This window comes from Chiloscyllium plagiosum, unplaced genomic scaffold (assembly GCF_037043375.1).
Source record: "Chiloscyllium plagiosum isolate Xiang-an unplaced genomic scaffold, Cpla_swu_hap1 HiC_scaffold_12, whole genome shotgun sequence".
Lineage (NCBI taxonomy): Eukaryota > Metazoa > Chordata > Chondrichthyes > Orectolobiformes > Hemiscylliidae > Chiloscyllium > Chiloscyllium plagiosum.
This window is the reverse complement of record NW_028270150.1, coordinates 43,141,772-43,156,034: the sequence shown is the minus strand read 5'-3', so window position 1 is coordinate 43,156,034 and position 14,263 is coordinate 43,141,772. Positions and strand designations below refer to the sequence as shown.

Sequence of the window (14,263 nt, the reverse complement as noted above, 5' to 3'; positions counted from 1 at the left end):
TGCTCAGTATTGCTTCACTGGTGATTGTAATGTCAATTTCCTCTCTATGTACTGATTTACAGTTATTACAAGGGTGTTTCTGGTATCAATAAAGACAGACAAAAAAAAAATTCATTTATTTCATCCACTATTTTCTTGTTTACTCCCATTCTCATTCTCTAGAGGATAAATTTATTTCCTCTTCTCCTTTTTAGATACCTATAGAAATTCTTGCTCTTCATTTTTACATTTCTTGCTAACATCCTCTCATGTTGTAATTTCTTTGCCCTGATTAACATTTTAATCATATTCTGTCACTTAACATTCTGACCCATCATTCATCCTTGTGCAATTAAATGTATTTTCCTCAGGTTTGAGGCTTTTTTAAAAGCTTCTTGTAAAGACTATCGTTTATTTTTCTGTTTTTGACTGTGAACAAAAATAGGAATAGGACTGTATTGAAAAGGATAATTAAGGATTGTGGAAAGGCTGCGCTTTTTAAAAGCAAATTATCTGACACCCATTCGAAGTGATTTTGTGACATTTAGTTGCAGACAGGCTTCAGCCAAAGGGTTTGAACGAATGGATATTTCGCCAGTAATAAGTAACTGATTGGTTTGGGGAATGGTGACACATTATTGATGTAAACATCTTTCGCCTGCTAACAACAATGTGATTGGCTCCAGGTAGTGGAATGGGTTGTAGGAGTGAATGATTCCTGCAGAAGCCATTGGATCTCTGGAAAGGAAAGAGCTGTCTTTTATCTGTAGAAAAATAAACACCGCAAGCCAGAAGAAAACCAGTTTATTTCCCCTTATCAGTTGCTGTAACCTATAGCTCTAAACCAATAAATGAAAGACTTTATAAGTCATGATTTGGAGATGCCGGTGTTAGACTGGGGTGTACAAAGTTAAAAATCACACAACACCAAATTATACTCCAACAGGTTTAATTGGAAGCCAATTAAACCTATTGGACTATAACCTGGTGTTGTGTGATTTTTGACTTTATAAGTATAATCCAGTCACCCTGAGACAGGAGCAGATAGGACCTGAACATAAGTCTCCTAGCTCAAAGGTAGGGGCATAACCACAGCCACAACAGCCCTCATTTTTATATATATTAAGAAGTGCTCTTACAATTGAATGGCTTTTGTCCTCACCATCAAATCAGCTGTGGTACTTTTCATGTATTACCCACCACAACTAAATCACCTGTATTTCCAATTAATCAATTTATGTGCAAAGCCCAATGAGGGAAATACAAGAACACCAAAAGTGAGAGAAAGGTAAGGAGATGGAAGGTGCTAAACCAAAATTGAGTTGAAAGGGGAGATAAGGTACTCCACCCTCTTTTGAGTTTCACTCTCCTAGTTAAGTATTTTTTAATTAATTTACACACCTCTGGAGCAGGTGGAATATCAACCCAGGTCTCCTGGGTCAGAGGTAGGGACAGGCTCCCACAGCAACAGCCCTCCTTTTTTAATCCAAGGTATTTTCTGATCAACCTGATTCACACATATCTGTGCATATGGGACCAAAACTTGGGCCTTCTTTCCCAGAGGTAGGGACACCACCATTGTACTACAACAGACTTATTTTTAAATCAAGAGAGATATTTTCTAATTAATCTATTCAAAGATGTCATTCCACACATCTGGAGCAGGTGAGACTTGAACCCAGGCCTCCTGGCTCTGAGGCAGGGACATTATCACAGTGCCACAACAGCCCCTTTTGTAATCCTAATTCTTCTAATTAACCTGCTCAGAGATGTTATTACATGTCTCTTCAGCAGATGGAAGTTGAACTCGAGCATCCCAGTCCAGGGCATGGATAGTACAATGTACCGCAAGAGGGTTCTCATCTTTTAGTCCAACCTATTTTTCTAATCAACTCAGGAGATGTTATTACAAACCTTTGAAGCAGGTTGGACTTGAACCCAGGCCCCCAAATATAAGGGTAAGGACAATATCACAGTGCCAAGATTAGAATAGTGCTGGAAAAGCAGAGAAGGTCAGACGGCATCCGAGAAGCAGGAAAATCAATGTTTCGGGCAAAAGCCTTCTGTCAGGAATGGGCTTTTGCCCAAAACGTCAACTTTCCTGCTCCTTGGATGCTGCCTGACCTGCTGTGCTTTTCGAGCACCGTTCTAACCTTGACTCTGATCTCCAGCATCTGCAGTACCCACTTCCGCCGAAAACCACAGTGCCACAACAGGCACTATTTTAAGTTCGATGAGCATCACTTGCTTCCCATTAACTCTGGAGCTGTACATTTGAGCCTTAAAGGGCTCTTGTTTCACAATGGAAGTGTCCCTATTTTTGATTCAGGAGAACTGGTTCAAGTTCCACCTGCTCCAGAGATGTGTAATAACATCTCCAACTAGTTTGATTTGAAAATTTATTGTGTTTGAGCATGAAGGGGGATTGCATTTTTAACTCTGACAATGATCCAGAGCTTATTACCTTTATGGCTTTGTTTTGGATTTAGCATCTAGCTTTTCATACTCTCTCTGCAGAATTTCTTTTCTAGATCTCTCTGGAGCATTGGAAGCTGAGGGGTGACCTTATAAAGGTTTATAAAATCATGAGGGGCATGGACAGGATAAAATAGGCAAAGTCTTTTCCCTGGGTGGGGGAGGCCAGAACTAGAGGATATAGGTTTAGGTGAGAGGGGGAAAATGTAAAACGGACCGAAGGGGCAAATTTTCACGCAGAGGGTGATCCGTGTATGGAATGAGCTGCCAGGAGGCTGGTACAATTGCAACATTTAAAAGGCATCTGGATGGGTATATGAATAGAAGGTTTAGAAGGATATGGGCCAAGTGCTGGCAAATGGCACTAGATTAGGCTGGGATATCTGGTCAACATGGACGAGTTGGACTGAAGGGTCTGTTTCCGTGCTCCATATCTCTATGACTCTATTTACCTATGCTGTTGGCACCAACATGGACTTCGACCAGTGGATCATTTCCCCCTTCCACTACAAGCTTTTGTGAGATAGTGTTACAAAATTGTTGTGGTTCTGTTCGCCGAGCTGGGAATTTGTGTTGCAGATGTTTCGTCCCCTGTCTAGGTGACATCCTCAGTGCTTGGGAGCCTCCTGTGAAGCGCTTCTGTGATGTTTCCTCCAGCATTTAAAGTGGCTTGTTTCTGCTGCTTCCGGTTGTCAGTTCCAACTGTCCGCTGCAATGGCCGGTACATTGGGTCCAGGTTGATGTGTTTGTTGATAGAATCTGTGGATGAGTGCCATGCCTCTAGGAATTCCCTGGCTGTTCTCTGTTTGGCTTGTCCAATGATAATAGTGTTGTCCCAGTCGAACTCATGTTGCTTGTCATCTGCGTGTGTGGATACTAAGGATAGTTGGTGTTCATGGATGTGGATCGTTAGCTGTCTTCCGGTTTGTCCTATGTAGTGTTTTGTGCAGTCCTTGCATGGGATTTTGTATACTACGTTGGTTTCGCTCATGCTGGGTATCGGGTCCTTTGTCCTGGTGAGTTGTTGTCTGAGTGTGGCTGTTGGTTTGTGTGCTGTTATGAGACCTAGTGGTCGCAGTAGTCTGGCTGTCAGCTCAGAAATGTTCTTGATATATGGGAATTCCTAGAGGCATGGCACTCATCCACAGATTCTATCAACAAACACATCGACCTGGACCCAATATACCGGCCACTGCAGCGGACAGCTGGAACTGACAACCGGAAGCAGCAGAAACAAACCACTATAAATACCGGAGGAAACATCACAGAAGCGCTTCACAGGAGGCTCCCAAGCACTGAGGATGTCACCTAGACAGGGGACAAAACGTCTGCAACACAAATTCCCAGCTCGGCAAACAGAACCACAACAATGAGCACCCAAGCTACAAATCTTCTCCCAAACTTTGAAGTGTTACGAAATATTGTGTTATAGGCTATCTTTATTAACTCAATCACCAGCTCGCTATATTCATTAATACCGGGTTCCCGGTCATTCATTCATAACCCTTTACTAACCAGTTATTTACTATAACACAGTTTCATCGATTCATTCATAAAACCACCGTTCTGTGGTCTCCAAAATTTAAAAACAACCCTTTCAAACCCATTACTTCATTTCCACACCTTATCAGCAATATCAACCCCATCAAGTCTCCACGAAAAATAATATTATTCAGCCCTCACCAACCATCTCCAGGACCTGAACTGATTAAGTACCTGTTAATTATCTTTTAACTGGGCCGTTATCCCTTTACAAAACTAACTGACAAAATAGCACTTGCATGAAGTTAAGATGCATGAATGAATGAAATTTATACTGGCAAATAGTAAATAAATCTCACCACACAGCTGCAATAATCAGTTTAATATCCTCTATTCTTTTATCACAATTTCTAACTTATTTAGAGCCTATAGGCCTAGTGTTTTACTAACATTTACTCATTTAAAAGACAAAAAAGGCTAACACTTCCCAGTTACGCAAGCAGACTGGACAGAAGTAGTAGCCAGCACGTTATCGATCATCTCCTGTTTCCCAGGAGCCCTTCAAACCTACGTGTACTATAGATAAAAAATGTAACCCTACAGTAATGAGATTTTAATATATGCAAGAACTGTGTATAAATGGGCTATTGTAAGAACTGTATTTCGGGATTCTACAGCCGCGTTGAATTTGTGCTGAATAAAGAGGCTACTTTTGCCACTCATTGATTTCAGTTGTTATTTGAACACAATCTCTCACTCTTCTTCAGCCTGGAGCAGATATCACAAACCCTTGCATAGCACAAACACAAATCATGTAGATTCTCACTTTTTGCTGCACAGAACAGCGTCAGTTCCCCTCACAATACTGTTTCTGACTACCACTAGATTCCTCTTTGCTCCTTCTGCTTGAATGGCTTCCAGGATCATGATGCTTCAGACAATTACCTGATCAACTGAGAAGCCCTCACTCTCATTCAAATAAGCTGAATAAACTTCAGATCTTTTGTATAATTGCAAAGGCTCAAGATTCTGGCCAGTGGATCTCCTTACCTATCTCACTCTGAGTCATACTTTACTGTCACTGACCAGTGGCAACATCAGAAGATCCTATCCTAAGTGGTGTGACTGCCTTCTAGTCCACTGACTGAGCCAAACTTACTGTAGTTGCAGACACTTGAACTGCAGTTTGAAACTCTTCCTATCATTTGACATATAGGTAATGCAAATAAAAACAAAACATTGCAGATGATAGAAAACTGAAACAAACAAAGATGCTGAAGAAACTCAGCAAGTCTGGAAGCATCTGTGAAGAGAGAAACAAAGAGTTAACATTTCAAATCCAGTAGGATACTTCTAACTGAAGCAGCATCATTTGAATCTGCCACTGTCTCCACAACTGCACAAACACAATGGGCTTTCTCGCCATTTTTGAATTGCCTGCATATCTGGCAATGATACACTCAGTCCCTTCATAAAGTAATTAAGATAAACCGTAAATAATTAAGACCCCACAGCAAACTCTACAGTGCAAATTTTCTTATAGTTTGCCAACAGGAAACATATCCATCATAATCACTCTGTTTTGCATTAATTAGCCAGTCTTCTATCTGTACTGATATATTATCTTCCAACAGCATGATCTTATATTTTCTGTTGCAACCTTTTAAGTGGCACATCATCAGATACCTTTTGGAAGCACAAATACACTATGCCTGCTTATTCCAATATAGGAAGTGTTACTGATCAGGCCAGACCCACTCAAAATATTTTAAGAAGGTAGCCTAGGCCCTAACTTTTTATTTTGAAATGTAGGTGTGAAGTGGGTGCGCTAGGTGCGATGCAACTGGTCAAACCACTCGGCTTTAAGCATAACAGAATTTATTTAAACACTATAGATGAAACACAAAAGAAAGTGGAATTTACAATAACCTAACTTTGGAAAACTTAACCAACCCAACACATCAACATGCTCCAATTAACTGCTCCAATATAGTAACATCCCATAAACACACCCCTTGGCAAAAAGGTAAATTCAAACACAAGTTCTTACATGCAGGAATCCAATCTAGGAGTGACGAGAGATTTATTAGAAAGTCAGTTAGGAATCATTCACTGAAGCTTGCAACACTTTTGGTAGTCAGCTCTTCTATAACGCGATGGTTGTATTCTCGTGCAATCCCATATTATAGAAAAATCATGCTTCAAGTGTTGGCGCTATAATCATGTTACAGTCAGCATACATTTTAAACGTTCATGCTTCAGAAACAGCATACTCAATTCACTAATCTTGTTACATAGAACATAGAACAGTACAACACAGTACAGGCCCTTCGGCCCTCAATGTTGTGCTGATCTTTTATCCTACTCTAAGTCTAAACTAACCTGCATACCCTACATTTTACTATCAACCAAGTGCCTATCCAAGAGTTGCTTAAACATCCCTAATATATCTGACTCCACTACCACTGCTAACAGAGCATTTCATGCACCCACCGCTCTGTGTAAAGAGCCTAACTCCGACATCTCCGCTAAACCTTCCCCTATCACATTAAAATTATGCTCCCTCCTGTTAGCCATTTCCACCCTGGGAAAAAAGTCTCTGGCTATCCACTCTATCTATGCCCGTCATCATCATGTACACGTCTGTCAAGTCATCTCTCATTCTTCGCTCAAATGAGAAAAACCTTCAACCTTTCTTCGTAAGACATGCCCTCCAGTCTAGGCAGCATCCTATAAGTCTCCTCTGCACCTTCTCTAAAGTTTCCACATCCTCCTATAACGAGGCAACCAGAATTTAATACAATATTCCAAGTGTGGTCTAACCAGGGCTTTATAGCACTGCAGCATAACCTTGCAGCTCTTAAACCCAATCCCCCTGTAATGAAAGCCAACTCATCATACACCTTCTTAACAACCCCGTCATCCTGGGTGGCAACTTTGAGGGATCTATGGACATGGACCCCATGATCCTTCTGTTCTTCCACACTGCCAAGAATCCTGCCTTTAACCCAATAATCTGCATTCAAATTCGATCTTCCAAAATGAATCACTTCACACTTTTCCAGTTTAAACTCCATCTGCCATTTCTCGACCCAGCTCTGCATCGTGTCAATGTTCCATGGCAACCTACAACAACCTTCCACACTATCCATAACTCCACCAACCTCTGGGTCATTAACAAACTTGCCAACCCGCCTTTCCACTTCCTCATCCAAGTCATTTATAAAAACCCCAAAAAAAAAGGTCCCAGAACAGATCCCTGCAGAACACCACTGGTCACAGAGCTCCAGGCTGAATACTTTCCATTTACTACCACCTTCTGTCTTCTATGGGCCAGCAAATTCTGTAACAGCCAGGATTCCCTGTATCGCATGCTTCCTTACTTTCTGAATGAGCCTCCATGGGGAACCTCATCAAAAGCCTTGCGAAAATCCATATACACCACATCCACTGCTCCACCTTCATCAATGCGTTTTGTCACACCCTCAAAGAATTCAATAAGGCTTGTGAAGCACGACCTACCCCTCACCAAGTCATGCTGACTATTTCTAATCAAGCTATGCTTTTCCAAATAATAATAAATCCTATCTCTCAGAATCCTCGCCAATAATTTGCCCACCACCGATGTAACACTGACTGATATGTAATTCCCAGGGTTATCCTTATTCCCTTTCTTGAACAAGGAAATAACACTTGCCACCCTCAATTATCTGGCACTACTCCAATTGACAGTGAGGATGCAAATATCATCATCAAAGGCGTAGCAATCTTTTCCCTCACTTCCCATAGTAACCTTGAGCATATTCCATCTGGTCCAGGGGACTTATCTATTCTCATGTTTTTCAAAATTTCCAGCACATCCTCCTCCTTAACATCAACATATCAGCCTTGCTTCAAATATAAAACCCACAACTAACTAGCCTTTTTGAAGTGACAGCATCATCACAAAAGAGCTTCGATAAATTAGTCAAACACATCTACCAACTGCTAAAACCATGCTGATCCTACTTAATTTTCTTTATGATTTATAAGTGCACTGCTACTCGTTGCTTAATAATAATGAATTCCAGTGTTTTCCCAATGACAGATGTTAATCTAACGAACCTATAGTTCCTCACTTCCTGTCTCTTCTTTTTCTTGAATTATGTTTGAGGTTTTTCTAATCTGCTGGGATCTTTCCAGAATCCAGGAAATTCTGGTAAATTTTAATAATGCACCCATTTACTCTAAGACACCAGGTTCAAGGGACCTGTCAGCCTTTAGTTTCATTAGTTTTCCCAGCACTTGTGACTGCTTTAAGTTTGGCCCTTCTTTTTAAACTTGAATTTTCTATTGTTCCATGGTGAAGGTAGGAACAAAATACTAGATCAAAGTCTCTAACATTTTCTGGTTTCTCATTATTAATTCCCCAATCTCTCAGGGATCAACAATTACTTCAGCTACTTTTCCTATGCAGGAGCTTTTCCTGTCTGATTTCAAACCTCCATGAGTTTACTCTTCTTCTAAGAGTTAAAAACAATGTCAATGGAAAGAATGCAGTTTAAATGGCAGGTATATTTTTAATCTGTTCATGGAAAGTGGGCATCACTGGCCAAGTCCAAATGTATTGCTGATCCTTAACAACTCACAAGGTGGCAACAGTGAGTTGCATTTTTGAGCAGCTAAGGGTTCTTCTTGTATAGATACACCAACAAATAAAGATGGAGAAAACTCATTCTGAAAATGCATTTTCAATGAAGATTAAAACAACAGCAAGAGTGACTTTGGTGAAAAGAGAATACCTAAAGCAAGCCTGGGATCCTTAGAGGATATAAATAGGGAGTAGATAGTGGGCAACAAAAAACTAGCAGGTAACTTAAACCAATATTTTGCAATGGTCTTCACAATGAAGGGCAGGATAAACACCTCAAAAGATAGCAGATAAGCAAGGTGCTAAGGGGAGAAAAGCTAAACACATGCAAGGCCCCTTTTGAAAAAGTATTTGACAAAATAATGGGACTGAAGGCAGGCAAATAGCTAGGAACTGGTAGTCTGAATCCAAGAGTTTTAACAAAAATGCTGCAGGAATAGTGGAGGTACTGGTCAAAATATTCCAGAAGTCACTGGATTCCAAGAGGTTCCTGCCTATGTCTTGCACCTCCACACACAAATTATCACTGCATTTAATGGGCCTGACTCTTTCACAAGTTATCCTTTCCTCCTGAATGCATTTGTAAAATAACTTCGGATTTGCTGTTATTTTACCTGCCATTAATCTTTCATGCTCCCTTTTTGCTGTGTCCCTTTAAGGCTTCAGTTATTTTGAGCCCTTGGTATTTGCCAAAAGCATCTGTTTTTTTCTTTATTCAAACATGCATACCCATTGATGTTGTGGGTTCACGAGATTTGTTGCTCCCACCCATTGTCTTTATTGGAACAGGTTTGCTCTGTACTCTCCCTATGTCTTTCTTGAATTCGTCCCATTGCTTTGACACAGATTTCTGTTGTCTAACACATGCATATACACCAAGCAAGAAAGGCACTTGCGTAGAATGTCCTGGGCTTGTCTCATGCTAGTTGTCCATTCTAGTCAAGGTAAAACAGGAATAGTTAAGCTGCATTTAAATAGTGGTTCATGTGAACTCATAATATCTCAAGGGCGAGTGAATTACTTTTGACATGTATTTATTTTTGTAGGTTAAGATAAAGACTTAGAATTCAAAAAGATACAGGAACCCACAGTTTAATTGATTTTTTTTTTAAAAATCAGAGGAATCCTAGGAAATATTTTTATAAATGAATGAAGTATACTGTAAGCTACTTCACTTGAATGAAGTACAGCACAAACTATTTTCTCCAATCACAAAAGAACACAAAACTTCCTGCCAAACAACCTTGTCAAAATCCTCATGCAAAAAACCCTTCTGTGCATTGCATAGAAATTTGTATGCCTGCTATTAACCTTCACTGAAATGCAAATCAAAACTGGGATCCTGTTAGTATTTCCATCCAATGGTAACCATTCCAGAAAATGTACATAGTAACAAGGGAGAAGATGATTTCTGGTCTCTATAATTCATTTTACAAAATTACTGCAATCACTTGAATTGCGAAACCTCTGAAGAGTAAATTCTAACTTGCACACAGAATTTCAATATAGCCATTTCCATCTTAAACTATAGGCCCCGTACCTGGTCCAATTTCAACAAAAATCTCCAGCACTGCAATATCCATAAAATTTAGCTCAGTTAACATAGCTGATATTAATACGATCTGAAAATTTCCAAAGACCTTATTTGAAAATAAAAGTCACATTTTTTTCTGATAACATCTTGTTAAACATCATTTTGGTAATATACATCATACAATTCTTTTTAAAAAGCCATTCAACGTTAGCAAACCTATAAGTTTTTAGGTGTTACCATTTGGGATCCAAAACAGTCAGTATAAACTACACACCGATATTAAAGCAGAATTTTCCTGTAATAATGAAAATGCACTGTATTATATCATAAGAGGAGCAGCACCTTTTTGAAAATGTTTGGGCATTAGAAGTAGACAGTGATAGCACTGGGTATAAGAATACTTTCTGTGCATCATCAAAAATTCAATTACAACCATACAGAACTCTTGAGGCTTTTTTAAAAAATGTTTCATATTCAAAGTTGCCAAAGTACATCAGTCTTTTGTTCCAGGGACAAAAAAAACCAAACCAATCTTAATAGATTTTCACAATTTTCGTCAAAAAGGAAGATAGATTATTTAATCTGTTTAATTACAAATACAATAAACATGCACACGACATTAGCTTCCTCTCTAATATTTACAAAAAATGAACTATTGCAAAATTCAGTGTTGACCAAATATTTCTCAGTATATTGTTAATGAGATTTTAATCCCCAGTATGCACATATTCATCCAATTTCCATATTTTATTTGACTAAATAAGTTACGTACCACCTACAGTAAATTCTCTGCCCACCAACATGGCAATTTCAGTTGATCCACTGTATGGAGCGGTGAAACAGGTGGGGGGTGAAAACAAACTCTTCCCAATCTTTGCCAAGATTTAAACCATCTCAACAATTGTGAAAAAAATCAAAAAGCTTAAGCTGTTGCAGAGTGCCTTCCTGGCTTGACTGGTTTCTCACTGTCAAGGCAACTGAACCGTTAAAGTTCCCCCTTTTTTGTCATGAAATGGAAACAAAGATTGCAGCTGGCAGTTTCCATAATGAAATTTAATCAGCGTACGCCTGATTAGTGCCTTATGCAAATCTATATCCTATTAACAAGCCAGCCATGCCTTTGATGTCTGAACAAATCTCATTTTAGAGCACATTTAAGTTTACTGTATAATTAGGACATCTACATAAATATTTATCAGTACATTTCCATATTAATTGCTTAGTGCCCAAAAACTCAGTTCTCTGTGACAGTTGATTTAAATTTAAATAGCACGCATGAGCCAACAGCCACCCTATTGAAACGTTAGTTATCTCCAATTAGCATACTACAAAAAAGACTCATGACTTCAACAGTAGCATAACTTTTTAACAAACCTAGAAATTTTATGTTAACACCCTCATATATACCATGAGCTAAAGAAGAGAAAATCTCCTTAAAGTTTTTAAAAAAATTTTCATGGGAAGTGTGCATCACGAGCAAGGCAAGAACTTGTTGTCAATTTTGATCTCAGTTTTTCGTTGAAAAAGATATTTTAAATGTGAGTTGACAATACTTATGCTGTCCCTCATTAAACAAAACTAGACGTAGATAATGTGAAGAATCCAACAGACATTTATTACAGTTCACTAATATACAAAAATATTATCTTCACAGTGGCTAGCACTGCTGCCTCACAGATTTCAATGCCAGCCTTGGGTGACTGTGTGGTGTTTGCATATTTTCTGTGTCTGCATAGGTTTTCATCAATGTTCTGGCTTTCTCCCACAGTCCAAAAATGTGCAGGTTAGATGGATTGGCCATGTTAAATTGTCCTATCATGTCTAGAGATGTGCAAGCTAGATGGTTCAGCCATGGTAAATCTGAGATAACAGGAATGGTTTTTGGGTGGGGAGGGGGGAATTCTCTTCTGAAAGTTGGTGCAGATTCAGTGGGACGAATACCCACTTTCTGTACTGGAGGAATTCCAAGATTCTTCTATGTTTCATGGGCATGTTAGCAAGTCATGCTTCAAATGATCTCAGTTAACATGAAGTATATGATCGTTATACACTTGGATCACATGCTGCGATTCAATGATGATACCATGAACACGTCTCATGGAAGTATACAGACATAGTATATATTTTAAAGGTATGTTGTTATATCTACCATTGAACTGTATGGCTTACTAGGCCATTTCAGAAAGTAGTTAAGAGTCAAACATACTGCTGTCGACCTGGAGTCACATGCAAGCCAGATCAGGTAAGGACAACTGATTTCCTTCTCTTAAGAAACTCAGTCAAGCAGATGGGATTTTACAACAATGATTTCATGGTCACCATCAGATTAGCTTTCAATTCCACATTTGATCATTTATGTTAAATTCCACCCAATGTCTTTTGTGAAAATACCCTAGCCAATATGTTTAAAGTTTGTAAGCTCCTGATGTTAAGAGATACTGTCTACATTAGTTCTTCCATAGAAAATACATGAACACAAAGCCAAATATTGTTGTACATAGAACTGGTAACTTAACAGAGGAACATACAAACCTAAATTCCTCCTAACTCTAATCCTGAAGGCCTGGGTTCAAGTTCCACCTGTCCTAAATATGTACATGTCTGAATGGGGTGATTAAAATAGCTGCAAGCCTTATTTAGTATTGATTTGATCATTTCCCTCATGTTTCTGAGCCAGAAAGTCCAAGTTTGAATCCTGCCTGGCCCCAGAACATGTGACATAACATATCTAAATGGGTTGATTAAAGTAATTGTAACCTCATCTGCTGTTGTGGCAGTGTCCCTATGTCTGAGGTAGAAACTCTGGGATTAACACCTCCCCATCCTGGAGGTGTGTCATTAGATGTTGGAGCAGGTTTTTTTAAATAACTGCAAACCCCATTTGAATCATCATAAACCTATATCAATAGGTAGTAATCACCATTCACAGTGGATGACAGATTCCGATATACAGAACAATTATTTTCTCAACAGTCTTTGAACTATTAGTAAAACAAATTCTTAGAAACATGTCACCATAATTATTTAAGGATCAAAATACTTTGAGAGACTGGGGCAAGTTGAATCTGACATCATTCCCTCCAGTGTGTGCATGTACTTGTTCATCTACATGTGGTTTTCAGGGAAGATTATCTTGCAGCAAGCTTCCGGGAGGTAGAGGTTGGGGGAGTGGGGGTCCAGGGGGTCAGAAACAATGATGGGGCTAAATCTCAGAAGCTAGCATCCTGACTCTATCCATGCCCTTGATATGCGCCTATGATTGAGGATACTCCTTAACCCCAGGTGACAAGCAGTCCAAGCTCATTTTACCTCCAGGTGGTTTTCATTAAGACATACCTGCAGACAGATGCCCTTATACAATCCTTAATTTGACTCTTAAGTGTTAATTAACAGCAGGGTGAAAAGGTTGGACATAGGTTCTTGTGAAAGTGAGGATTGCAGATGCTTGAGAAAAGTGTGGTGTTGGAAAAGCACAGTAGGTCAGGCAGCATCCGAGGAGCAGGATAATCTCGCTTCTGATCAAGGGCTTATGCCCGAAATGATGACTCTCCTGCTCCTTGGATGCTGCCAGACCCTGCTATGCTTTTCCAGTGCTACACTTTTCGACTCATAGGTTCTTGTGACACAGAAAATATCCAAAAGGCTGGCCACTGGCTTTCCTGCCCATACCAGAAGAAGCCAGATCCCAGTGGGATCTGGTACACCTCCACTCCATCCAATTTAATGTCCCTTCCCATCTCCTAGCTACCCCCTTTTGGAACTAAATGCCCTTCCTTTGTGCTAAATCCACAATTAATAACAAATTAAACCACTGCCGAATAAATATTAAAATTCACCCCAAAGTAATCTTGCTGAAAATCGGTTGCACAGATGCTCTAAGGATAAACACTTCTGGACAGCATGGAGTGAAAAAGACTACATTTGACATCTCTGATACCTTTTGGTACTGAAAACATATTCCTTTTCAGAAATAAAAGCATTACTCTGTACCATAATACTTGAAAAACTGTGATTATTGCACTTATTCAAAATAGACAAGCAAAACAGATTTACAGCAGTTATTTTCCTCCCCAAATATGTTTTTGTTCTTTAAACAAAACAGGTGGAACCCCATTTAGCAAACCATACAAAGCCACCAAGTTACCATAATTATATTACCAGAT

General features: G+C 39.3%; 1 protein-coding gene across 6 annotated transcripts in view; it reads right to left on the bottom strand.

The window, feature by feature from the left end:
* pou2f1a (POU class 2 homeobox 1a) overlaps positions 1-14,263 on the bottom strand; it is a 202,138-nt gene that overhangs the window by 127,725 nt on the left and 60,150 nt on the right. Inside the window, exon 1 of one of the 6 annotated variants that reach the window (XM_087992722.1) lies at positions 10,873-11,096. The exons of the other annotated variants lie outside the window; for them this stretch is intronic. Coding sequence (XP_087848848.1) covers positions 10,873-10,903 — 31 coding nt within the window. The 5' untranslated portion in view covers positions 10,904-11,096. Of the gene's footprint in view, positions 1-10,872; positions 11,097-14,263 lie in introns of those variants that run through there. 6 annotated transcript variants of the gene reach the window in all.